We start from the raw sequence: 26,123 nt of genomic DNA, 5'->3' as shown, positions 1-26,123 counted from the left end.
TTGTCGGTTAGTAAGAATAGTTAAATTAGTGTAATCAATACTGAAATTTTAAAATAAGAGTATTATTTTCACATATAAACTTTATTTTTTACGCACATGAAGGGCAATATGCATAATTAATAAATCAATATTAAGAGTATTATTTTACATAAATGAGGCTATTATGTAAAATTCCCCTTGGACGCGAGTCACGTGACAGCAATCATTGATCCTCTTCCTCCCAAGCAACCATCCACCTACTTACCAACTGGCCATCGTTTAATTTAGCCTTTAGCTTAATTAGAGTCTAAAGACTAAAGTGACCCTAATCACTAAATGCACAAAAATTGGGACCACCCTCTCAATCAGTGAAACCCGTCGTTGTCCCTTCTCTTCTTCATCCTTATCCGATATTTGATCATCACCAAGTGGGTCCCTCGGCTGCGCTCTTTCTTCCTTATCCTTTCAGTCACGTGACTCGCACGTGTTCCTCCACTCTCACTTTCTTTAATATCTCTTTGATTGATTCCCCAGCGCAATGAAATTATAAACAAAAGAACAAAGAGAAAAGGATAGACGGAATATATACATTACATTACGGATTACAAATACAATACGGCAGTTTTCGTTTATTTAAAATCCAAGCTCTTCTACAACATCGTCGTCACTACTAACAGAACCGTCCATAAGCATATAATACTCGCACGTGCGAACGTACCTCTAGTTAAGAAGGTGACACGTATAATACACAACAACCGATTGTCTCTGGAACCGGACACAGCACAACACACAGAAAATAACCGAAACAAGACGAATAAAAGGGACGTACGGCTTGATATTTACACGACATGGCAGTTCTTTTGATTCACTGGTGTTTGCTCCTAGTTTCTCCACTGTATAGCCTACAATTAAATACAACAATCAAACAAAAAGTTAATAAATAATATTAGTTCAGCACAAAAAAATATATAGGATGAAGTTTATCTGTATCTATGTACATGACGAGAAAGACAAAAGATGTTTGTCCCATGTACGACTAGAGTATAAGGGGGTCGCGTGGGAAACACGCGCCGCCACCGTAGAGATAGAGAGAGTGAGGTACCAGTCGTAGACGGTGGGGGAGGAGGGGGATTGAGGCTTATCGAAGAGAGCAGCGCCGAGGCCTTTGGTGGCGAGGTTGCTTCCCGGATGGAACACGCTCCTCCACACGTTGTCTGGCTTACGCGTCGGCGTCGTCGGAGTCACCGGAGTCACCGGACTCGCCGGCATCGACGACGACTTCTGAAACACCTTATTATCTGCATCGCCTACATGATCACATATCACATATATAGTACTCATTAACATAACAAGACTGTATGAATATAATATATATATATGTATATATACCTTTGACGATGATGGGTATGGGCTTGGAGGAGGAGATCTTCCTGAGCATGCCAAGGCCGGTATCAGGAGATGGGCCGGCGACCACGTCGTCCCACAGTTTGTCTAGCAGAACCATTTTTAGTTACTATGATAAAGCTTTTTTTTATTATTATTACTCTCTCCTCTGTAACCTTCTTTTATTCATAGCATAGATATTTATAGATAGACAGCAGATCTACTACTACCTAAAATATCTACAACTTAAATATTATATTACTCTTTGTAAGGAGATATGCATTATTATTTTTATTTTTTTAACTATATTGTCTGACTTTTTTTATTTGCGTGAATATCACGTTCATTTAATGACTCTGTCCCTAAGATTTATTTTTCCTTTTTTTGTGCTACATGTTTCACTCTCATTCAGTTTTTTGTTTTTATTTACTTTAAAAATCTATATCTTGATCTTGTTAACTCAAAATTGAGTGATTATAAACCATACGGATTCATAACGATAAAAGCTTCAAAAATAGACTTATTATGTTGGATAAAAACTCTTATCTACTACTATAGAATTCCGTCGGAATCTACCATTAATACATTTTTTATCATCGATGAGAAGTGGTCTTCACCGTTGATCTATAAAACTTCAGAGTCGTCATTATCGTCGTCTTTTCTTCTAAGTGTTGCGCGGCTCAGATACTCCAAGCTCTGTCTATGTAAAACTGGAAATTCTGTAAAAAAAAAAAAAAAAAAATCTAGAAATATCTAGAAATTTTCTGAAAATAAATGAAAATTTATTGAAATGAATGAAAAAAAAAAATTTGATGAAGCTATTTCTTAAATATTGTGTAGCTTTTCATCTTCTTCGCTCAAATTTTTTAAGTCTGGGTTTTTTAGTTTACAGAAAAAAGCTCAAAAACGAAATTTGTGAAAATTTTATTTTTAGTTAAGTAAGTAGGTAGAAATTTTTCTATAAATTCGAAGTTCATAACATTTGTCATTAATTGTCGAATTTTTTAAATTATTTTTTTGTTAATTATAGCACGTTTATTATGAGGATATTTAAGTCAAATATAATTGTCATCGAGTATTCTCGTAAATTTTTGTAAACGTTGACTACATTCAAATTTTGTAATTTATTTTTTACTATAAATTTACAGCGCCATTTATTGTAATATCCAAAATCCATGAAGAAATAGCCATTCTAAGTTTCTATAACAAGTATAATGGACTTCAACTTGTCACATATTTACCATGGTTTTAAATCCCGGGGGAACCGGACTGGTTCCCCCTTTTTTGAAATCCCCGAAACCGGAAGGTGCAAAACCGGAATTTTTCGGTGATTCCAGGGGAACCGGACAGGAACTCGGTTCCCACTTCCCGGTCCGGTTCAATGTAAAAAAAAAAAAAAAAAAAAAAAAAAAAAAAAACCAGGTATAAAACCCGGGAAACCGTCAAAAAAATTAAAAAGGAGACGAGATTAGGACTTGTGAATTCCGCCGCGAGCCAGATCAATTTTCCAACAATCCCGCCCGGATCCCGCCGTGCCGCCAGCTTCCCGACGCGACGAAGGCCAAAGTTCACCAGATCTCGCCGGTTTACACAGTTTCTGGTGAGCTTCCCGACGTCTTCATGTTTTTTTATGATTTTGAGTTTAATTTTTGAAATTTCTTGATAATTCTTGAAGATTAAATATAAATTGGTAGTTGTGAACATGAATTGTAGTGTTTATTTAGAGTTAGTGTTCATGTTTTCTATTTTTTTAATTAATCCGAATTATTTTGTAATTTTTTGATCAGTTAGTGATGATTATGGTTATGTTGAACTTGTTTATTGATTTATGACAAAATTCTTATGACTTGTTTTCAATTTTAGACTTTGTGTTCATGTTTCTTATTTTTTTTAATTAATCCGAATTATTTTTTAATTTTTTTATTAGTTAGTGATGATTATGGTTATGTTGAACTTGTTTATTGATTTATGACGAAATTTTTATGACTTGTTTTCAATTCAAAAATTAGTCGAACTAAGCCACTTCAAACGTTAGAATTGTGATCTAGCCCACGTTTCGCACTACTTTCAAATCTAGCCCAAAAAGATGACGTGTCAAAATTATAGGAAATGGTAGTTACCAATATAACCTTGACTTTATTTTGTTAAAAAATGTTAGCCCACGTTTTGAAAAAATATCGGCATATTTTTTTTTTTTTGTCACGTTATTTCGGAAATTTTAATTGATTTCAGGAAATTTTAATTTGTAGCTTTTTTATTTAATTAATGCACATATTTAAATTTAGTTAGTTGACTTTCCTATTTTGCGGGCTAGTTTAATGGGAAAGAAAACATTATTGCTCGTGATTTTTTTTAGGCTCTATGGGTAGGGATGACAACGGGTACGGGTAAGGCCGGGTACACCTATTCCGTTACCCGTACCCGCTATAATTTTTTATCTGTTACCCGGACCCGTTTACCCGGATTTTGAGACGGGCCGGGTAACGGGGATACCCGCCGGGTAAGCGGGTTAAAAATGTTAGACCCGTTACCCGTTTACCCGGTTTAAAAAAAGGGTAGCGGGTCGGGTAGACCCGCTTACCCGTTTATAAAATAAAAATCCCTCAACAATATAAAGCTTAAGAATAATAAAATTTAGGTGAAAAATATTAAAGTGCTATTACAATATAAATGACATTAAAATTCAAAATAAAAAATACAAAAGAAGTCTTCGTTGTAAATTGGATCATCTTCATTGTAAATTTGGCTATCTTCATTGCAATGCTATCACACTGGAATAAGTTGTTTCCTAAAAAAATTGGTTGTAACATATATGAAAGAACCAACTTTTCTTTTTTCTTACGTATAAAAACAATGTTTAAAATATATCATCTAATTAGGTAAACATATGATTTATTATATTTTTAAATATTTAAAAGTTAACGGGTCGGGTCCCGGGTAACCGGGTACGGGATGGCTATTCCGTTACCCGTACCCGGACCCGTTAAAACCTTAACGGGTATTACCCGTTTACCCGTTTACCCAAAAAGAACGGGTATTACCCGACCCGAATAAATCGGGTAACAGGCTGGAACGCGGATAACGGGTCAAATTGCCATCCCTATCTACGGGATGAAATTCGAATTCCCAGTTTTTAGGGATTATATTTTATTATGTTTTAATGTTAATTTTGAAATATATCGCTCATTTAATCAAGATATCAATTTGTTTATTTTGAACTAATCTGCAAATTAACATAAATAAATTACTCGTTAATTTTTGTTTATTTTGAACTAATCTGTAAATTAACATAAATAAACCGCAACTGAGATAATTTATAGAAATAAACCAATTCAAATGAAATTCGAATAAAGAAGAGAGAGACTATTACGTATGCATTTAATGGCACACGTACCCATTAATTACTCAACAACTTTTAATATTATTTTGGAAACAATTTTTTTCCTTTTAAAAATCAATACCGAATATTTGTTCCTTCAATTAGTTACGTTAACTAATTCAATCTCATTCCTTTTATATTTACAATCACCTATTTAACAATTCTGAAATAAAATTACTTAATTTAAATAGTCAAACTGGGTTAGTGTATTATAAACGTCTTTAAAATAATAGGGGTAAATCAGGTATTTTATGTTCGTTTATTATGGTAAATGGCTAGATTGCAAAATTAACCAAACGTGGGCTAGAAAGCAAAAACCATGTTTCATAATGGCTACGTTGCCAGTTTGCCATTTTCAATTTTAGACTTTTTGTTCATGTTTCTTTTTTTGTAATTTTTTTATTAGTTAGTGATGATTATGGTTATGTTGAAATTGTTTATTGATTTATTCCGAAATTCTTATGACTTTTTTTCAATTTTAGACTTTGTTATGAATTATTTTAAATTTTCATTTAGATCCGGGAATATGTTAGTTTAGATCCGGGAATATATTAGAGTTTGTGAATATGTTAGCCTTGTCCCACAACTTCGGATCGGTATCAATTGGTCCTCAAGGCACGGAGTCCTCGTATGATGACAGGTCTTCAAGTTACAACCAGGACTACTATTCATCAAGTCAAGCTCCCGAGACGGTGCGACCAGTTCCAGGTTATCCCCTCCAGTCCATGTCTGTTGCTGCATCTCAATATGAGTACGATTATCACTTGGACAGGTACTTTCGTGCATGTGCTCATTACATGAGTTGGTATGATAACTGTATGACCGCTGCATACGGTCGCTATGAGTAGTCATTTATATTCCTTTTATGTTGAATTTGTTGAATTATGGTATTTGGTGGATTGTGTTGAACTTTATCATTATGGTTTGTACTATTGCTTAGTTTTTCAAAGACAACATAGACATTTAAGAAGGCAAGGTCATAGAAGATTTAAGACCTCCATTTTATTCGCCAATGAATTGGGAGTAATGATCATAGCCTTTGCGACCCACACACGAATTAATATTTTGGAGCTCTTCGATATTCATAAATTTTGATTTTTTTACCAAATTTTTTCAAATGAAAATTTAGAATTTTTTTATATTAATAAAAAAAAAATCTGATCTTTGAGCTATATTTTGCTAGATTGGATAATTTTGGGGCCCGATCGAGCAGGAGACCCTAGGCACAGACCTTGCTCGCCTATAGTAAAAGCCGGCAACTGATAATGATATAACACTTGTCTATTTTGTAGATGAACGAAGCTTTGAATCGAGATCTTACGAGACTTTATATAGAATCTAATTTTGAAATGGCAATAAACCTCGTCAAGACAAAAACGTGCCGTAATACGGAGATTGGTCTTGTAATATCATTACTTTTATACCCGAGTTTTATTTCTTTAATATTTTTAACCTAAACTTCGTTACAACTCAAGGGTGTTTCTATAAATTATTCTCTTTTATACAAATTGAATTAAAAAGGTATGTCCTTAATTCTCAATATCACAATTACAACGGAGAAACTTGGGTTCTATCAGATATAATACCTTGGAAATACGCTACCCCAATTTGAAATGATGTAAAATTGAGACGGGGACAGGTTGAGGTGATCACGGCAAAGCTAATTTTCAATTATACTTTAATTGATCTTAATACAATTATCGAAGAATTGAACTAAGTGTATAAATTTTAGTATCTTAATAGATTGTAATTTAATTCTACCTTAATTCGCATCGAAACTTGTCAACTAACCAAATAGAGACGAGTTCAAAAACCATTAAATATTATCATTGGAGGTCAGAAGAGGAAAATATAGAGATAATAAGAAATTAATGAGAACTAAAATCGTAAGTTTCGACAATAATTCAATAGAAGAAAAGATTAATCCTAGAGTATTATTACACATGTCCGTTACATAGTTATTAAAAATTATAATATTATTTGGTGGTGTTAGTGGCAGAGAGTTATTGATCGAGTAATTTTCAGTAGTAACAAGGATAATAAGACAAAGTAAATCTTATAAGATAAGGATGAAGACCTGGACTTTAAACAGTGGGACCCGCTTGACTAGATTATATTGGATGAAATTTGGGAGTGAAAGTTTTATATCCAATCTCTCGCAGTAATAGTGGGGTCCACAGGCAAGGATATCGTGCTTTATGAACGTGACACGCAGGCGCCACTTTCTAGACACCAAAACGGATAAAAGAAGAGAAATAAGCAGTCAAACTTTCTTTCTGATAAAAAAAAAAATAAATAAGCAGTCAAACTTCGCTGGGTGTCCACGTGTTTTTAATTATCTTATTATTTCTTATTTACGTTAAATATGCATTTAAATTATATATTTGCTGTAAAAAAAAGATTTTTTTTTAATAATCTAACTTTTGGACAAAATTAAACCAAATTGGTCGACTATTACACATAACCTAGAAAGAATTATCAAATTTAAACTAGTTGGTGAGCAAATTATTGAATTTTTTTTATCAAATTTGCCAATGAATGCGCGGGGACTAGGGAACCCCGACGCGTTCTTGAAGCTTCGTATGCTTCTCCAAAAAATCTCCTCGGGCTTTGTCTTTTTTTTTTTGTTGTTGTGAGACCCGGTTATATGGTAGTGCGGCTCGTTACCTTGGACAACAAGTCTTTTTTTCGATTTTCTTGGTGATAGATTGTCACGGAAGAAGCGGTGGCTAAATTCTTTTATGGAAGTCTGACCGGGGGAGGGGGGTGAATGTCCACAGTTTCTCTCAGCAACATATGGACGCAGTGGTGACAGACCCGGGGGGGCAGATGTTGATGTTTTACAGGTCTTTACGACAACACACGCACTGCGCAACATAAGCATAGTTGGGATCTCTTTCAGCATCTCAAAGAGCTGTCTAATCTTCCGTGGTGCTGTATGGGGGGTTTTAATGAAATCTTTTCATATGAAGAGAAGGTATGAGGTTCTAAACAGCATCGCCAAACTATGTTCGACTTTCGTTATTGCATCGACGATTGTGAGTTGAGAGATCTACCTTTTGTGGGGGACAAATTTACGTGGAAGAACGAGCAAAAGTTGAATTGATAACATCAGAGAGCGTATTGACAGAGTTTTGGCTGACTTATCTTGGATGGATCTATTCTCGTCTTTTGAGGTTCGTCACCAAGATTATTGGGGCTCTGACCATCAGGCCGTACAACTCATACTTGAAGCGCCCTCGACCATTCATCACCCGAGTCCTCGGTGGTTCAGGCTGGAGCCCTGGTGGCTGAAAGAGGACAAGTGTCTGCAGATCATTAAGGACGAACGGGGCTCCCGCTCTTCGTCCTCCTCTGCTCCAAATCTAGTGGTGAAGCTCAGACACTACGACTTAGCCCTTAAATCTTGGAGCTCAATGAAGTTCACTCATTTTTCTCGGAAGATTGAGCAAGATTATCAACTTGTGACGTCCTAACACCAAGAGGACTACTTGGAGGACAACGTGATCAGAACACGGGAGGTGGAGAAATTCTTCTCAAGGCTATTTCTTGTTGAGGAGTACTACTAGAAACAACGGGCTCGAGTGGATTGGCTTCGTGAGGGTGATGCCAATACAGAGTATTTTCACGCTAAAAAGGCAAGTCGACAGAAGACAAATCAAATTAAAGGCATTGAAGGTGAACTTGGTCGATGGATGACATCTGAGTCGGACATTATGGGTGTGATTGAGCGGTACTTCACGAAAATCTTCACTTCCTCTTGTCCATCGGAGCCTAATTTCGCTCCTTCACGAGGGATCAAAGGTGTATCACTGAGTTGCCTTTCACTGAGGAAAAGGTCAAACAAGCGGTTCGATATGGGGTCGACCAAGTCCCCGGGGCCAAATGGCTTCCACTATGCCTTTTACCAACAAGAATAGGACTCGGTGGGAGGAAATGTGACGGTGCCCCTATGGAAGCTCTTAATGAGACGGTGATAGTCCTAATTCCAACAATTAAAGATCCCAGAAAGGTAATGGGTTATCGCCTCATTAGTCTGTGTAATGTTGTTTACAATATTATCACTAAGACTATAGTCAAGTTAAAGACTTCTTGGATCAACTAATCTCTCCCTCGTAAAGTGCTTTTGTCCCTGACCTGCTTATCACCGACAATTTTATCATTGTTTTTTAGCTCTTGCACTCAATGAAACTGAAGAAGAGCGTCGTAACCGAATGGACGAACCTCAAGCTAGATATGAGTAAAGCTTATGATTGAGTCGAGTGTGGCTTTCTCGACACAATGATGAAGCAACTAGGGCTCAACGATCATTGAAGGGGGTTGATTATGAAGTGCATCTCGACGCCGGTATACTCGTTCTAAATAAACAATGTCGAGCGGGGACGAGTCATGACGCAACGTGGACTCCGCCAAGGGTGCTTGTTGTCACCATACCCATTTCTTCATTGCGCCCAAGGAATTTCGGCATTGCTTTCTAAGGCGGCTCGCGACGGAGACATGATTGGCTTTGCTTGTAACCGAGGCGCACCCCAAGTAAATCATCTCTTTTTGTTGACGATTTTCTCCTTTTCTATCGGGCCACGATGAGAGATTTGATGACCGTGAGAAGGACACTTGACACCTATACCACAACCTCGGGGCAACGAATAAATTTTTAGAAGTCAGGCATCTTCTGCAGCCCCAATATCGATCCGTACCAGTGTGGGTGGTCCTAGCCGCCATCTTGGTTATCTCGCTGAATATGTCTTTTGACAAATATATGGGATTGCCACAGTTTGTCGGTCAATGCAAGCACCAAAATTTTAAGGGGATCAGAGACAAAGTATGAAATAAATTGGCGAAATGGAAGGAACGACTTTTCTCTCAAGCAGGACAAGAAACACTAATTAAGGCGGTGACGTTAGCACTTTCCACCTACGATGAGTGTATTTCAGCTACCTGCTCTTCTTTGCCAAGAAGTGGAACAAATTATGGCAAGGTTTTGGTGCGGCGGGGGTGTGAATACTCAAAAGATGAATCGAAGGTCATGGGCTAAGTTATGTAAGCCGAATGCAGGTCGGGGGTATGAGATTCAAAGATCTTCGGAGCTTTAACCAATATTTACTCGCAAAGTAAGGCTGTAGATTAATTCAGAATCCATCGTCGCTTGCTGCTCGCATTCGCCGTGCAAAATAGTTCCCGAAGCACTTCTTTATGGCAACACCGATTCCGGAGGCCTGTTCGTCCCTATGGCAGTCGATCATGTGGGCTTGCAACGTTTTAGAAGCTTGGTGTCATTGGAAGATCGATTATGGCTGCTCTGTGAGGGTCTTCGAGGACAAATGGATCCCGTCTCATCATTTCGTCAAACCGATCATGAAGCCGACAATAGGACAACGTCAAGCGATAGTGGTAGATTTGATTTCCAACGAAACACATCAATGGGATATTAGTAAAATCCAAGAGTTATGTTGGCATGTAGACGTACAGGCGACTGCAAGTATCCCTCTCAGCCTTGAGACGAGACAAGACGAAATGATATGGCATTTTGATAAAAATGGACGGTATACGGTCAAGTTGGGCTATGTTTCGGTGGTGGGATCAAAGTGTGACGGTGACTCGACAGCAAGGGATGATGGCTTCTGGTGGTCATTGTGGAATCTGAAAATGGCGCCTAAGGTCTGGACATTCATGTGGTGACGCGCGAGTAACTGCCTACCCACTTATAGTACACTTCACGGTCGGGGTTTAAAGTCCCGCAGTCACTGTCTGATATGTGGTTTTCACGAAGTGGTGACCCACGCCCTCATTGGTTGCGCACAGACAAAAAAAGCTGTGGAAATCCACAACATTTTTTTTGTATGCCATTTCACGCTTAAAAGATTCATCGTCGAAGGTTTTCGTGAGGGAGTTATGGCCAAAGCTGTATCATGAAGAACGAGATTTATTCAGCTACTACAACTGGCATATAGGGCATGGTCGCAATGGAGTCGTTCATAAGTCTTCTCACACCTCTTACCTGAAATACTTGCAAAAGCTAGCTGATTGCTTCACAAATTTCAGTCGACGAGGTGTCAACGAGAACACTTTGCGGCCCCTAAACAGAGGACCAATTAGATATGGGAGCCCCCAAAACTGGGCATCTCAAGTCCTCCAGAACGGGGATTGGTGATATGATCCGGAACTCGGAGGGTTCTGTCCTGGGTGCTTTCTGCAAGGTGAAAGAGATTGTGTACGTTCCGCTTGTGGCAGAATGGGGATTGGTGATATGATCCTTGACGGAGACGTACGGTGCAATTTTGTTCCTAGAGAAACAAACTTTGCAGCTCACTCGCTGCTTTTGCTTGTACTTTCATTTATAATTCAGTATGGCTTTCAAAATGCCCTCCTTGTATCCAAACTCTTGTTTCAACCGTTTTGGCTGGTAATCGGTAATGGAAAGATTTCTGTTTTAAAAAAAAAATCGATTAATTATTATTTTTTGTATTTTCTTTTCAGCTTATTTTGCGATATCTCTTATTTATTTTGTGATTTTTTTTCACCAAATAAAAAATTCCAAAATTCATTATTTGGATCACCATATCGATAAATTTGGTATCGACTCAATCTATTCACAAAATAATTATACGAGATTGGTGATAGTATTTGTCCTTCTCCAAAGTAAATCTTCTAAAAGACATTTAATTATAGGATTGAATCCAAAAAAATCCACTTAAGTTCTTACATGGTTAACAAAGTACGCACCATATTGGATTCAACATAAACCTTAAGCTTTATGTTAGACATGTATTCACTTTGTCCAAATTTAAGTGGTTAAAAAAAGGTAGAAACGCATAAGTTGGTATCTTTTTCTTAAACCCTTCTAACCCAAAAATAATTTCTTAAAATTACATAAAACTTTTGTTGAGTTTAGCTTGTCATGCTTCTCGTAGTCATACAGATCGTCACACAAGCCGTTGATGATGCAATTCTACTCATCTTCAACACAATACTTGATACCGTTCAGAAAGTTGTTGGTGGCGTTTTGTTATTTCCTGGGCATGGTTGAATTAGGCCTTGGCGCACACATAGGTGATATTCATGTTGGTAAGAAAAAACAATATAATCTTCTTTTTCCAATGCTAGAAGGGCATTCCCTTAAAATGGAAAACTTGTGGAGGCCGACAGACCTCTTCGATGATTTCACGATGGACTAAATCATCTTAAAATTGTTGGCGCAAATGATTCGATTACGTCACTTTAAATTGTTTTACGTTTTAAAAAATAATTAATTCAATATAATAATTATACGAATAGGAAATCAAGACCGCCCGTCCAAGCAATCGGCCGGCGGCGACGACTTATAAGCTTCAGTGTACCCTAACATATCTATAAAATTGGGTCCGACCCTAAAACTCTTGTGAAAAATTAGTCTTTATAAGGACTCTTATATCATAATCATGTATCATTTCTTTGTGGGACTTTATGTAGAGGGTAAAAGAAACAAAACAAGTCAAAACTCACTCATATATAATTTTATCACCCATTAGACCACTTTAAACATGAGAATTCAATCTAGCCATAGTTTATAAAAAGTTAAATAAATAACCAAACGGCTGACGTGTCATGTTTTTATATCCCTTCTTACCCTTATTTAATTAGTTAATGCAATTTGAATCCCTAATCAGTAGGATCTCTCATTCTCTCTCGCATCTCTCTCTCTTTCATTTTCTTTAACCACGGTCTTATTTTATGTTTATCTCATTATCATCAGCTCCATCTCTCTATCTATCTCTCTTCATTTTTTTTTTCAAAAATCCATATATTTCTCATGCGAACTCGAAATTGAGTGATTTCAAGTCCTATGGATTCATGGCGAAGAGAGATTAAGGAATATCCCAATGTGTTTCTGAAAATTTTCTCTACTACCACGAAATTCAGTTGGATTCGGGCTCCGAGAGTGGCTGTCTCCATCGAGCGTCCGCGGTCTGATCTAGCCTCAGAGGGCGGCAGAGCTCTTCGTCGACCAGCGGAGGTGCGGAAGCACCATTCATTGATCGAGGAGGAGAAGAGCACCATGTCGGAATCGTATGTAATTTTTTTTGTTAATTAACGTTAATTAATGTTTTGTTCCATGTTTCTCCAGCTTTTACTTATGAATCTTATATAGTATATTATTGTAATTTTTTGTTTATAATAGTTAATTATTATGTAGTCGGAGAAGTTTTTTTTTTTTTGTGTTCATCGTTTTTGCTTTTCAATAATTTTTTTTTAGAAATTAAAAGTTAAATGTAGGGAGACAGTTATATACTTTTTAGGATTCTTTTTTTTTTTAAATTTATGACAATTTATAAATTGAAATGGACGCTTTTTTTAGGTAGGGTCAAAATCGAGTTTTAACATACTAAAATTTTTCTACGTCAGGAAATGGTGTTATTTGACTATAACTTATAAAACAGTGGCTAAATTGAAATTTTAACGTTTCAATTTGGCTAGTTTGCTAAAGTGCCCTATTTTTTTTTTATCAAAATTTCATAAAAGACCAACACACAATCATGTGTGATCCAACACATACTGTTTTGGTTATCAGTACGACTTTTACACGAGACCATGCATCACTCCATCTTCTCAATTCTCTTATTTTCTATTCCACTATTATCTACGTACTATGTACTCTTCTCATCACTTGTGCCACTATTTACAAGTGGACCAAGCTAGACTATAGTAGACGTAGATATTATTCCTACGTAATATATATGGTTATAATCGTGCAATACGTCTCGTACAATAGCCATGGGAAAGACTAGTTGTAGTTCTTGGGATGGGAAGAATATGAGAAGAACCCCTTCGGTGACTCAAAATCCTAAGAGCATAATCTAGATGCGTCGCGCCGAGAATCAACTCTCTCATTTGACATCCTCGAATCTTGGCTTGCCAGAAATCCAAAGACCCCTGGGTTTATTAATATCTAAGTCTCCTCGCAAAGGTCTCGAGAAATTGAAAAGGGTTTTCAAACATTACGCGCACCTTTGACACGTATCCCTCTCCGCTCTGCCTCGTCAAACGCGTTAGAAAGAGCCGACTTGGTAATATGCATTATCGTTATGTTCTGACGCGTTTGACGAGGCTAAGGGAGAGAGATACATGTCAAAGGTGTATTGGTCACAAACCATTCGATTCCGTATTGAAGGAGAGATGATTCTCTGTCCTTAAGGCTTTGAGCCTCGTCTCGCACTCTCCGCATCCCGGGAAGTACAATGAGTCTTTCGTGTGACTATTGCATGAAGCTTTCGCCGACAAAAGATATATCTTCTTTCTTCTTCTTTCATTGAGAATGAGAGAAAATTATTAGAATGGAGATCGAAGAATGAAGCAGAGTAAGATGTTTGCTATGATCGTGTTTGAGTGGAATGAGACGCCTAATATATTCAATTGTAGTAACCATATTTTTAGGTGTCTACGTAGGAATAATAATTTATCATTATGAAAAAGAAAAAATATGGAATGTAATCAAAATAAGCATAGAAATTGGAAAAGAGAAAAATACTACATTTAAGACTAGAGAAGATTTTGTGCATCTCTCTTTGCTTGGTATAATAAGTATAAATTTTTAGGTAATAGAAACTTTTTTTTTTTATCGAAATTAGTTAATAGAAACTCAGATATGTGCTAAGAGCCTGAAACAGATATGCCATATTTTCCACAAAAGAAATATTCTCCATCACTTTGGCATCTTATAAAAGGCTTTGTTTGTAATGAGTTTGTTTTTTCTTTTTCATTTTTTAGGCAAACCATATTTGTTTTGAGCTTTGTTTTTACAAAAATTAGAAAAATAATCAATTTAAATGTTTGACACTGCTAAATAGTTAACGTTTGATAAATCTTAGATAAATAACCACTTTCAGACGTAAATCTTAAGTAAATAACTAAGTTTGGTATATGAAAGTGGCTATTTATCTAAAATTTACGTCTAAAAGTGACTATTTACCTAAAATTTACCAAATGTTGACTATTTAGCAATGTCAAACGTTGTAGTTGTTTATTTTCCGAATGAACCCTTGTTTTTATGTGTTGGTTTTTAGACCACCCTTGTCGGTCACGTGTATTTAACTCTATAAAAGAAAATTTGATTCCTTGGTGGTATATATTTTTCCGCTCTATAAATTAATACCTCCCTCTCATTTCAATTTGAGGTCGAAAAAAGTTTCTTATAAACTCGTACAATGTTCCCACACTTAAACACTCTGAGGTTTTCTCGTCTGACCAAGAAACTTTGAAATGACCTTTGACACACATTCTTTATTGAACTATGAATAGCGGATTGTAAATACTACTATGATATGTAAATGACTTAAACGAAAGCCAGCCATAATCGCTCCCAAGGCAATGAGATATTATATGAGCTTAACAATGAGAATTATGGTTACTATGGTGTCCAGATGCTATATGAACTAGACTAAAGCATCGATGTATCGAATTTGCGACATTCATTTAAAAAATTCTATGTCATTAATGGTGTCCAGATGCTGAGATTATTTACCCATTGTGCTGTCAACACGCTGGATTGTAACTCACGTAGAATATGCCTGATGTATGATTGGAATCTCAAAACTGCAAATAAATAATTAAATAAACAAGCTCATTTTTTCACTTTTTTTTAGTGAGAATAAGCTCATAGCTTCTTGCTGAATATCATCTAAATTTACAGATATAGAAAACTATACATTTTTTTTATAAATAAAACACCATTACATTTAGTTTTACAAATTATAGATGCTACAAAGCTCTCCCAATCCCAGTGTCTAATTTACAAGGTAGATCTAGTACCAAAAGATCTTAAATAAATAAAGGGAAGCTTAAATTGATAAATGGGGCTTAAATACCTCCATATTATATTGATATCTAAAACAAAACTACATTAAGATTTACAAACTACTACAAAGCTTTGCCCGTGTCTAATTTAAGCAAGATCTAGTATAGAAAGATCATAAATAAATAATATATGCTTAAACTGATTATTAAAAAACTTAAATGTCCATCTGCCTACTAGCTGAAACTTCTACCTGCAGCTAGAAATAAAAAAAAATTCAATTCAGTCAGAGTCTAGAATCCAAGGCATGTTATAATCTGTACCCCCTCTTTTATTTTTAATATTAATTTATATACCCTAATAAAGATCTCTTACAATGTAACGTTTTAGTGATAGGCACGTATAAGTCTACAAGGTCATTAGGATCATATCAACTTACTTGCCTACATTACAAATGACACGAGCAATCACATAAATTTTTTTTTTTTTTTTATCACATGAATCTATTCTCTTCTGATTTCCTTACATGGACTTTACAGGCACAAGTAACAACCATGACTGTAGATACAGAAAATTAAAAAAAAAAAAAAAATAGAAACTTGATATTTGATATCAATAAACCAAAGTTTTCATGAGACAACCTCCAATGGAGATCGGCCTGCAAAAGGATGCCTATTCCCATGTCGACTTGGCAAAGAACTTCTCGTCCCTCTCCCTTTCGGACCTTGTATGCAGTCAAGCCCGTAGCCCGGGAAGCCCGCCAACTGGACCACCGGGCTCAACAATTTCAAGACTTTTACATTTTCTCATACTAGAGAGAAGAACCGATAGTGGTTGAGCCAGGAAAATAGTATCGTTCTGTTGAAGACCTCTTGCACTCTTTTTCGGAAGCTCTTGCACTCTTTTTCAAAGCCAATCTCAGAGTTACTACATGGATCAATGTTGTTGAAGACCTCATATACTGGTTTATGGTTTTGCGTTGGCGAGGTTTTGCATGTGAGAAATGGCATTGTCTCTAATCTATATTCTATACAACAAGTCGTCACACCTCTCTAACCAATCACCCCATTTCTTCACATCTCATATCCTCAACGGAAAACAGCGTAGTAGCCAGAATTTATCACAGCCTTTTAGCACTTATATGAAGATGTTCTACAGCTATAGAGAACGCAACTATACTAGGATTTTCATTGAAGAACATCGGCCACATGTTTTTCTGAGTTCTCATTCGCTCCCTTGGGGCTAAGTTTTCCGGTGGCTCCGGCCACCCTCTTGATTATCTTTCGGCCACAGGGAAGGAGAAACAAGGTTGGACTCTTCAAAGGAAGACCACAATGCAGCAAACATGATTTGAACAGGCTTGGATACAAGGGCCGGGCCCCACAACTCGGAAGGAAATCTAATTAATAATTCTATCTTGCAGGTTGGCCATATCGAGAAAGTTGTTTAATTCAAGCTAATTATTCTTCATGAAATGGGTCTTATCAACATTCGTCAGAGTTCTATAAGAACTCCATTCCTTTGCGTGTATATCCCTCCGCTGGGGATTTTGACGACACCTTGGTGGTTCAATTCTCAATGGCGGAATGTAGCATCTGGGAAGTCGATGGCGGGTGGCCCGTAGTGGGTCAAAGGAGCGTGGACGCTTTTGCTAGTGCTTGCACTTCCAAACAAGGGTGTGATGGAGCTCAAGGAAGTTGTCGACGATACGTGCAGGTCGCCTGAACGTAATTCTAGACCTTGCTCCTCATCTCGACTCTCCTAACACTTTGGTGGCTCTTGGCTCTTTCACTGGTCGAAGTAGGACTTCCTATTTTCATTCTATTCTCGTCCTTTGTTTTGTTTTTTTTATTGTTTTGTTTATGTCTTTGAAGATATACTAGTCGTCTTGAAGAGTTCCTTTATGAAGTTCCCGTTAGATCTAGGCTTATACATATTTAAGCTCCTCTGTCGAGGTCTCCTGATCTTTGAGTGTTGAACCCACGTCCTCCACTTTGGAGGTGGCGTAGAATTACCACTAGACCAAACTAGGTAATTGCTAAATCTGACACGCATTTGGACCACATGAATGCTTTTATTTGATTTTATCAATGAGTCTAACTTGTCTTGAAACTAAATCTATCTTTGTATTGAGGCTTTTAAAATCTGCTTTTGTTATCATATTAACTTCTTCGCAGTGAATTTATTAAATTAAAAAAGGTGTATTATGATACGGAAAAAAAAAATTGGGAATAGTTCATAAAATGATCATTTTATTTGGCTCATGAAGATTGTTGTAACTAGAACTATAATTGGCATACTAAAGAGTAGTCCATGCATGAGTTTTCGATGGGAAACAATGTAGTTGATTTCGCTAATTTAGTGGATGGACTCAAGTCAAGCAGCATCTCAAGAAGAGGAAAATCAACAAACAAGCACTCATCAAATATTAGTTTAATCCAATACTAGCTATCGTATCAATGCTCTACAACTTACAAAAATTAGCAAACGCCATTAAAATTCAACTTGGCTGACATCGGCTCGATATATAAGCAAGTCGGACCTGATTTTTTTATGTTGGGCCACTTGTAGAGTTCATTCATATAAACTCCACACTCTAGTTGTCCAATTATGGGCAAGGATGTCCTCCATTCTTGAGCTAGCTTTCGTGTAAGTTTGACCAACACTTCTAACACCTAGAGTAAGGAAAATCCGAGAAACATGGAACAAGAACACACCTCAATAAACAAATCATATGTCATAGTTAACTAGTTTTCTTTTTCTTGGTAGTAAAATAGTAAACTTCGGAGGTGACCAAGTAGGGTAGAAAGCGCTGGTCCACCCACACCAGTTTGACGTATGATTGAAATATGGACAAAGTTCATTAATAGTGCTATCGATCTCATTACTAAATCATTAGGGTGGGCGTCATAAGAACTTTATAAGAGGATTTGTCAACTTAATTAGTTTAATTTTCTCTTGGTAGTATAGTTGAGTGATTGGGAGATTGGTTCATCTCTCAATTGTGAACATAGTTATTATTGTTTTATGGGTAAGTGAAGAAACTGGCCACCGTGCAACATCAATGAGGACTTGAGCTTCGGTGTCACTACAAAAAGTGTTTATAGATAATGCTTTGTTTGTGGTCTACGAACATTTTTGCAGTTAAGAGCATTAATAAAAGAAAATCAAAGAGACTCAAGGGGTGGAGGCTTCCAAGGAGATTTTTAGGGTTTGAATCACTTAAGTCTAGGGGGCCTTTCATAGGTTTAGTTTAGCTAGCTCGAGTGGATAATTTGTTCTCTACAGTCGAGCTTTTGGGTAAGCCAGTCTTTAATAGGTCAAGCTAGCTCGAGTGGAGAATTTGTTCTCTACCGTCGAGCTAGCTCGAGCGGAGAATTTGTTCTCTACAATCGAGCTTTTGGGTTAGCCTCGACCATACACGTTGTTCTTTAAAACTTAACCTAACTCTTTAGGGGGTCAAGTATTCAAGGACTCAAACCTTGAGCCCACTAACTCTCTTCGGGGACTGTGTCCCCGAGGAACTAAGCTAAGAATTTCGTCCTCTAGAGGTTTGAGCCTCCAAGTGATTTGGCTTATAGAGCTAGGCAATTGGTCTCTTGATGGGTCTAAGCAATTCGAATTAACGTATAATCATTATCAACTTTGATCAGAAGTTAAGTGTATATTTTTTGCGGAATAGTGTGATTGAGAGATTGGTTCACATCTTGAATCATGAACATTGTACATTAATAATGTTATCAATGTTCACAAGTCATCAATAAGCCATAAGAACTTACGAAAAGATTTTGTCAAGTTAATTTGTTTACTCTCATAGTAAAATAAAGGGATCGGGGGATTGGTTCACCTCCCGAATAATGAACGAAATCCATCAATGATTTGGATACTCTAAAATTGGTAGCATGACACTTTCTTTGACAATGGCTCCAAAATGGACACATCACTTGAAGAGCATGATGCCGGATTAGGAGCATTAAAAGGAACCATATCCATGATAGAAGAATATAGTGCTCCCTCGTACTACTAGCCCGAATTCATGCAAAATGGAAGAACATGTTAAAGTGCCCCTTCCTACTTATTAGCTTGTAGTCGTGCAAAATGTAAGCGAGTGACTTGATGCTCATACAGTTGAAGGAGCTGCACATAAAGCCAACACTTACGAAGGCCCCATGACAATCAATCGATAAACTAGGATCATCGCCACGGCTAACCAAATATTGAGCTGCGGGTTGATGATGTAGCAGAGGAAACAGACAAGGATATTGCGTTGGCTAAGAGCTCGGTGAGTGTGGAGTCACTTCTGAGGGTCACTCGAGATCTAACAAAAGAAGAAAACCTAAATTGTTGCGAAAGACTAAATTGGGAAACAAAGCGAAATGTAATGAATTTCAAGCACGAGCAACCGTCAAACCAAGTTTAAAAAGACGTAAACGGGAATCGAGCTGATTTTTCTGAGGCAAGGTGTAAGCCTTGAGGTGCATTGAGGCATAAGCCTTAAAAATAACAAACTATATATCATGTATATGTTTCTTTTTCCATTTTCATAAGTTTCTTCACAAGTTTTAAATCCACCAAAGGAAAAAAGTAAGTCTTAGGCTCATAAAGTGGTCGAGGGAATACTTCTTGTCTAGAGAAGAAACTCGCAAGCCACTAAAGGAAGAAGTTTACATGCCACATAAGAGAAGGCGTAGGAAGCCGCGCAGAAGAGGAAGACGCCACACCAAAGAGGAGAAGCAATTAAAAAAGTTCTCTCAAGGATTTCTAAAAGGCCCAAAAACATAACTGCGTCCAATAAGGCTAGTTCCGAGGCGAACTTCTTGAGGAGTGAGTTCTAGAGCGTACGCCTCACTGACAAAATATGAAAGGTGAAAAACTCGGGGAGTCTTAACCCTCAACTCACCCATTAACCGCTTAGTTCTAAGGCGTGCCTCAACAAGTATTAAGCCTCAACTCGCCCATGAAATGTCGTGTTCTGAGGCGTGCCTCAAAAATGCCTTTGTAAACATTGGAACAAAGGTTGGAATAAATATTAAGCATCATGGGTAAAAGGGAACATCTGTACAGGTGTGGAGTAGATAGAAGCATGCAAAAAAAACTCTATTGAGACAAAGATGGGCATTCAAATGCTATCATTGAAGTGAAGAGCAAATTGGGGTCCAAAAGCCGACAATATCCCCAGCAACTGGCACCGCAAGAGCGTGCGTAGTGAGCATATGTTGTGGAGCTGCCCACGAGCCCATATTAGGTGCGGCCAATCTCGTTAAGGAACGTGAGACTGTGAAAGTGCACTATGTCAAAAAGTAATGGCAGTTTTTTTACTGCACTATGGTTTGGCGTCACTATGGGGACGACCCCACATATCTAACCAATTCCTTATTCTAACCAACTTCGCATGGGAAGCGTTGAATGGGGTCGTAGTTGCGACGACGTTAGGGACCAAAGGCGGACATGGAACTTTGGGCATGGTCAAGCAATTTGGTACTTAGTTGGTGCAATTTTGGCTGAAATGTAATGGAGAACTTAAGGCTTTGTTTGGTATGTTGTTGTCTTCTTTTTTAATGAACATAATCAACGGTGAAGGTGCAAACAAAGCCTTAATCATGGCCATGGTTGTACCGGGAATACAATTTGTCTTATTGCGAGGGAGAAAATGATAAGACCCTAAGTAGGGGCAAATTAGGAATTTCATCATCTAATAACAAACCAAATTATGGTTAACGTGAATTGAGTTCCCTAATAATATCTAGGGAACAATCATATGTATCACTGTGTTTTAATGAAATATTGCATTTGTACCATTTGTTTGACAATCGATCATAATCCTCAATTGTGTTGTATTATTAATTAAACAGTTAAAATTAAAATATTTTTCAAAAAAAAAATGTTTAATTTATAATATTCAACAAACACATTAGAGGAGTATGATCGATTTTCAAATAAAAGGTATACGCGCAACATTTATTTAAAACACAATAGGTACGTATTATATTTTATGGTATCGAAAGTTGCAAGACCAAGAATGTGAGAGATAAGAAAACAGTGATGGAAAAAGAAATGATGAGCGTCTAAGTGATTTACTAAAGGTAGTAAAGAGGTACCAAGACCAAGAGAGGCTGAACGGCACTTTTATTGAAGTTTTGTCGCCGGATGCGCTGCTCTATATAAGCCCAACTAACATATGAAACAACCTTTTAGGGAACTTTTGGGAAGTATCAAAGACATTTAGATAGCGGTTTGATATTTACTTCATAATTTATCATGGGGAAAAAAGAGAGTACCAAAGTTCAGCATCAAAACATTGTGAAAGGAGCCCCAAACAAAACCGTTCTTGAAGTCCAACAACCGTTTTTTGTTGGCTTTACAAAAGACATCACACTTGGCTTAAGAACCTTTGCCATATATTTCAGCATAGCCCTGTAAATAAAACATAAATTATAAAATTCTTAAAGAAAGTCAACACCCAAAACCCCAAAAATCAATGAGTTTCCAATTTATCTGTAAATCTCTCAAGAATCAATGACTCACCTCAATAAGCTTATCTATTTTCCCACGCGACAAAGCAAGATATTGCTTAGCCATTTCAGCGGTAGTTGGTACCTGTTCCTCTGGCAGGGTGCTAAGTACCTTCTCGACAGCCTTTCTAACAATCTTGTTATGTGTCTCCTTGCTTATCTGACCCTCACGCCATTTGGGTTTCAGCAACTCTTTCACAAACTCTATGAGAGCCACACGGAATTGCCTCACTGCTTTCGATTCTTTGTTCACACTCTGTTCCACGACATCGTTCTCCATTTTCACACGTAAACTGTCCCTGAGCCCATGTTTTTGGCGCTTGCGATTGCTGGTTGTACCCACGACCTCCACTTGGTGTGCGTTGTGAGAAGACACAGACATTGTTTCGTCGTTGTTCTGACGGTTCATCGTGTTCACGACCGACGAGCCTTGACTACAGAAAGCCTTTCCGACATTGGGCAACTCGATACTGTCCTGAAGAGGGTCATACTGACTTTCCGGGATCGAGATGATTGAACGAATCAAGAGCGACGGTCGGAACGGGACAGAGGGTTCCCAATCATCCGAAGAAACCTTTCGCTTCATCGGAGGTGGCTTATCAGGTTTCAGCCCCGAAATTTGAGAAGGCCCGTGGAGCAACGAAGAACTGAATGGCAGCGAAGATCCTTTCCATGTTGAGATACCGTTCGACGAGAGAACGCCAATCGCCGAGAGAGAAACACTTGAGCTCGAACCGGGCGAATCGCTCAGTATCGGGTTCGCATAACTGAAGGGCCGGCTCTGTTGGGGCCGGGGCAGTTCTTCGACGCTTCTCAAGAGAGGAAACGATCCATTTTCTTCTCTCGGAACAAACGTGGGCGCTGTTGCTTCGGGGAAATTATCAGAGCTTTTATTTCTAAGCGAGGCCGTTAACGGATTACGAGTCCTAGGCGACCCCGATCCCTGACTACCTTCTCTTGAACCTGACACATAATGAAGGTTTTAATACAAGGCTTTCTTCCTATAAAGGCTTTTGAGAATACCCATTGTATAAACACGTATACCTTCAAGCTGTGGAAGATCAATCTTCTTATGATCTTTCACGTGAAGAAAGCGACACTTGGTTCCTTTTATGCACCAGCCTTTCGCATAGAAGTCGCAGATCAGAGCCGCGCGCTTAATCGCCGGACCTTGAATCTCGGCGACTCCCCTAACCTCCGTCTCTGAGGCACTCAATCTGAACTATTCTAATTTATAATCAGGATAGAACTGAAATTACTGATAATTCGGAGAACGAGAGATGAAGGCTAAACCTTGACAGTGATTGCGGGTCGTGAACGTCACGCGCTTTCCCATCGTCGCTCGATACGTCGGAGGTTTTGGCATTTTTAAGCGCCTCGTTACCAGAGAATCCGTGATTGCTTCCTCCGATTGATTTTCCAGTCGAGCTTGTATCTGAAACGGTTTCGCCGATTTTCTGATCGATCGCGATTCCGCTGGGAAACGCCGCGTCGTCGCCGACTTTCCCTCCGATGGCCGTCCCAGATCCCAAACTCGCGCCTGGGCTCTCGGATTTCATGTCTGCTCTAACATTTACATGAACGAAAAATGCATAAAGCAGTAATAAGGGTAAGAAAATTGTGTGACCGAGACAGACCTAGGTCAGTGGTACTATGAACTATGAACAAGACCGGCTCAAGCCTTTATGCCCATCTTGAGCCGAACCAAGCTCGTACGATTTATTGTTTTTTATTTGCGAGCATATTTCAATAAGGAGATTATAGTCATTTACGTTATAATTTATTAATTATAAATAATTTGTTGCAATCCGTCGAATTCATTGATTTTTTTAAGATTTTAACCAAAGTTTCATTTTATTTAAAAAATAATTCACTAAATCAAAATAAATTAAGTTAACTGAGTGGACTATTTTTTAAAACCAAAAGTGGGCTATTGACCTAATTATCCTTATAATTATAGTCTACTGTAAAAAAAATAGTTCAAATTAAGATAAAACGTGATAAATAAATATGTGTTAGACTATTTTCTTAATATTTGAATAATTAAATTACATATTTAATTGAAATTAAGGCATCTTCAACCCAAAATTCTATAATACAATTTTTCTCACTCTATCATGCAGTTTATAACTTTATATCAAATGAAACGTTGTTTTATCTCCAACCCAAAACTTTGTTTTTAACACACAAAAACATATTTCTTATCCATCTTAGTATTTAAACAATTTTAACAATTTTTATATAAGATATTTTAGCCCACATATACTATACTTAACTCGTATCTTTTGTATCCAATCATTTTTTTTCCTAATGTATTCTACATGAATTATAAAAAAAATTTAAATCACATTACATATAAAAAAAACCATATTGCATAAACTTGTTCTAAGATTACATTATATTTTTTTTAATTTTAATTATGTATTGTTTTATCCTTGAGATTCTTGGCAGTTTATTTTTTTCATGATTTTTTATATATATATTTATGTCATGTAATTTTTAAGTTTGTTTGTAATAAAAAAAAATTATTTTCTTTTATTTTTCTATTATTTAACATGTTAAAATTAATTTTTAGGCCACAAATTTTGATAAGAATGATATAAAATAATTTAAAGAGTTCGATATTTTTTTTTATATAAAATAATATAATTATAGATCAAATGTATAAATTATAATAATTTAAAGTTGTTTTGATGTTAATAAAAGTAATTTAGTGAGCATACTAGCCCAATCAACCCATCAATATTAGGAGAATAGCTCACGTTTGAATAAATTAAGTGAATAACCCAATTAATATTTCACTACCTAAATTACCATCATATATCAGAGCAAAACTCAATTTTCCCAAAACCTAAACCTAAACTCGTTCTCATCTTCGTCAATTTCACGCCACCGATCCACTTCACGCCGCCGATCGCCTCCGATCCATTTCACGTCGCCGTGTCGTCGCCAATCGTCGTTCATCCTCGTTCCTGATCCCTAACGTCGCCGGCGAGATCCGTCATAGACGCCGTCAAGATCCGCCATAGACGGCGTCGATTCCGTCGAGCTCCGGCGGCGGCGATGCTCGGAGAATCGACGGCTCAGATTGACTCGAAAATCATCGGGGGGAGAGGAATCGGCGGCGGAGAGGAAATCGGCGGCGATGGAGGGGATTGAGGAGAGGCACTTTGTAAATTCGCGAATCGGTTAATTTAATTAACGTACTGGAGTGAATTAGGTTAATTAATTAACTGATTCGTGAAGGATTTGAAATTCACAAAAAATTTACAAAAATCATAACTTAAGTCAATTGATATTCAAAACATTCAATTAATTAACCTAATTCCGAATTCAACCATTTAGTAAATTAACTTTACTCACAAAAAAATCAGAAACTAATATTCAACCAATAAGTTAATTAATTAACATAACTCACTCCAGTATGTTAATTAAATTAACCTATTCGCGAATTAACCAAGGGCGTTATGGTCTGAGCCGAAAATATGGGTTATTTGCTTAATAAATGAAACTTTGACTATTCCCCCAATAAGAATGACAAACTTGGCTAGTTACAACAAATTTCACTTTAATACTAGTATAATTTCACTCTATTATAGAGTGGGTGAATAATAGAACTCCAGATATATAGTTCCTTTATTTACAAACGCTATAATAGAGTAGGAAATAGAGTTTGATTGGAGACAATTCAACTCTATTTTGTAAATCCAATTATATTATCGAGTGAGTTGGAGATAAGTATAAGACTATTCGATACATAGTTTCTTTTTTATTATGTTATTAATTATGATTTTTAGTCTATTCTAATTAAATACTTAATTTATAAATTAATAAACTATATCACGCGAATGATTATCTTTAGTTAAAATTGTAACCCAACTATTCAAATTATAAGGATATAGTCAAATATGTACATGTATCTTGCACAGTATAGCACTCACGCCTTTGTAAAATACTTAAAAAAAAAAAATCTAATTTTAATGGCAGAATCAAATTTTAGAAGAAATGTGAAAATATTAGGTGTTAATAATTATTTTAACCGTGCTAATAAATTTAGGGTTTTATAGTTATAGTCATATAAAAATCTTAAGTTTGCAAAATA

The 26,123-nt window shown here is 36.9% G+C and overlaps 2 protein-coding genes across 7 annotated transcripts; both read right to left on the bottom strand.

Moving 5' to 3' along the window:
- Positions 1-552: 552 nt before the first annotated feature.
- On the bottom strand, positions 553-1,611 carry DYL1 (dormancy-associated protein-like 1). Of its 2 annotated transcripts, none has more exons than XM_089625594.1 (3): positions 1,369-1,611; positions 1,082-1,286; positions 553-881 (listed from the first exon to the last, which is right to left on the bottom strand). In XM_089625594.1, exons 1-3 carry the CDS (start codon positions 1,481-1,483, stop codon positions 845-847), a joined length of 357 nt encoding a protein of 118 aa, XP_089481720.1. In that variant the 5' UTR covers positions 1,484-1,611; the 3' UTR covers positions 553-844. The 2 variants fall into 2 exon arrangements, with proteins under 2 accessions (XP_089481720.1, XP_089481721.1); XM_089625595.1 differs by having other exon boundaries at positions 1,082-1,277; positions 1,369-1,594.
- A 13,706-nt stretch (positions 1,612-15,317) lies between these two features.
- FES1 (Zinc finger C-x8-C-x5-C-x3-H type family protein) lies at positions 15,318-23,722 on the bottom strand. Of its 5 annotated transcripts, none has more exons than XM_089625571.1 (6): positions 23,315-23,722; positions 23,066-23,238; positions 22,035-22,984; positions 21,788-21,923; positions 21,608-21,680; positions 15,318-15,768 (listed from the first exon to the last, which is right to left on the bottom strand). In XM_089625571.1, the coding sequence occupies exons 1-4, from the start codon at positions 23,578-23,580 to the stop codon at positions 21,891-21,893; spliced, it is 1,422 nt and encodes a 473-aa protein (XP_089481697.1). In that variant the 5' UTR covers positions 23,581-23,722; the 3' UTR covers positions 15,318-15,768; positions 21,608-21,680; positions 21,788-21,890. The 5 variants fall into 5 exon arrangements, with proteins under 5 accessions (XP_089481697.1, XP_089481698.1, XP_089481696.1 ...); XM_089625572.1 differs by having other exon boundaries at positions 15,318-15,762; XM_089625570.1 differs by having other exon boundaries at positions 21,608-21,923.
- Between the last annotated feature and the right edge of the window lie 2,401 nt (positions 23,723-26,123).

Source organism: Urtica dioica, chromosome 9, assembly GCF_054948205.1.
Source record: "Urtica dioica subsp. dioica isolate 48M chromosome 9, U.dioica_male_clone48M_v1_H2, whole genome shotgun sequence".
Taxonomy (NCBI): domain Eukaryota; kingdom Viridiplantae; phylum Streptophyta; class Magnoliopsida; order Rosales; family Urticaceae; genus Urtica; species Urtica dioica.
This window is presented reverse-complemented; position numbering and strand designations above follow the sequence as displayed.

What these genes read in the sequence shown, in the direction of transcription:
- FES1 (XM_089625570.1), bottom strand. Translation starts at nt 23,580, where the DNA reads ATGAAATCCGAGAGCCCAGGCGCGAGTTTGGGATCTGGGACGGCCATC. An exon ending in GACCCGCAATCACTGTCAAG is followed by an intron (nt 23,239 to 23,314) that starts GTTTAGCCTTCA and finishes AGAATAGTTCAG; the next exon opens with ATTGAGTGCCTCAGAGACGG. An exon ending in AAATAGATAAGCTTATTGAG is followed by an intron (nt 21,924 to 22,034) that starts GTGAGTCATTGA and finishes TTTTATTTACAG; the next exon opens with GGCTATGCTGAAATATATGG.
- DYL1 (XM_089625594.1), bottom strand. Translation starts at nt 1,483, where the DNA reads ATGGTTCTGCTAGACAAACTGTGGGACGACGTGGTCGCCGGCCCATCT. An exon ending in CATACCCATCATCGTCAAAG is followed by an intron (nt 1,287 to 1,368) that starts GTATATATACAT and finishes GTGATCATGTAG; the next exon opens with GCGATGCAGATAATAAGGTG. An exon ending in TCCCCCACCGTCTACGACTG is followed by an intron (nt 882 to 1,081) that starts GTACCTCACTCT and finishes ATTTAATTGTAG; the next exon opens with GCTATACAGTGGAGAAACTA.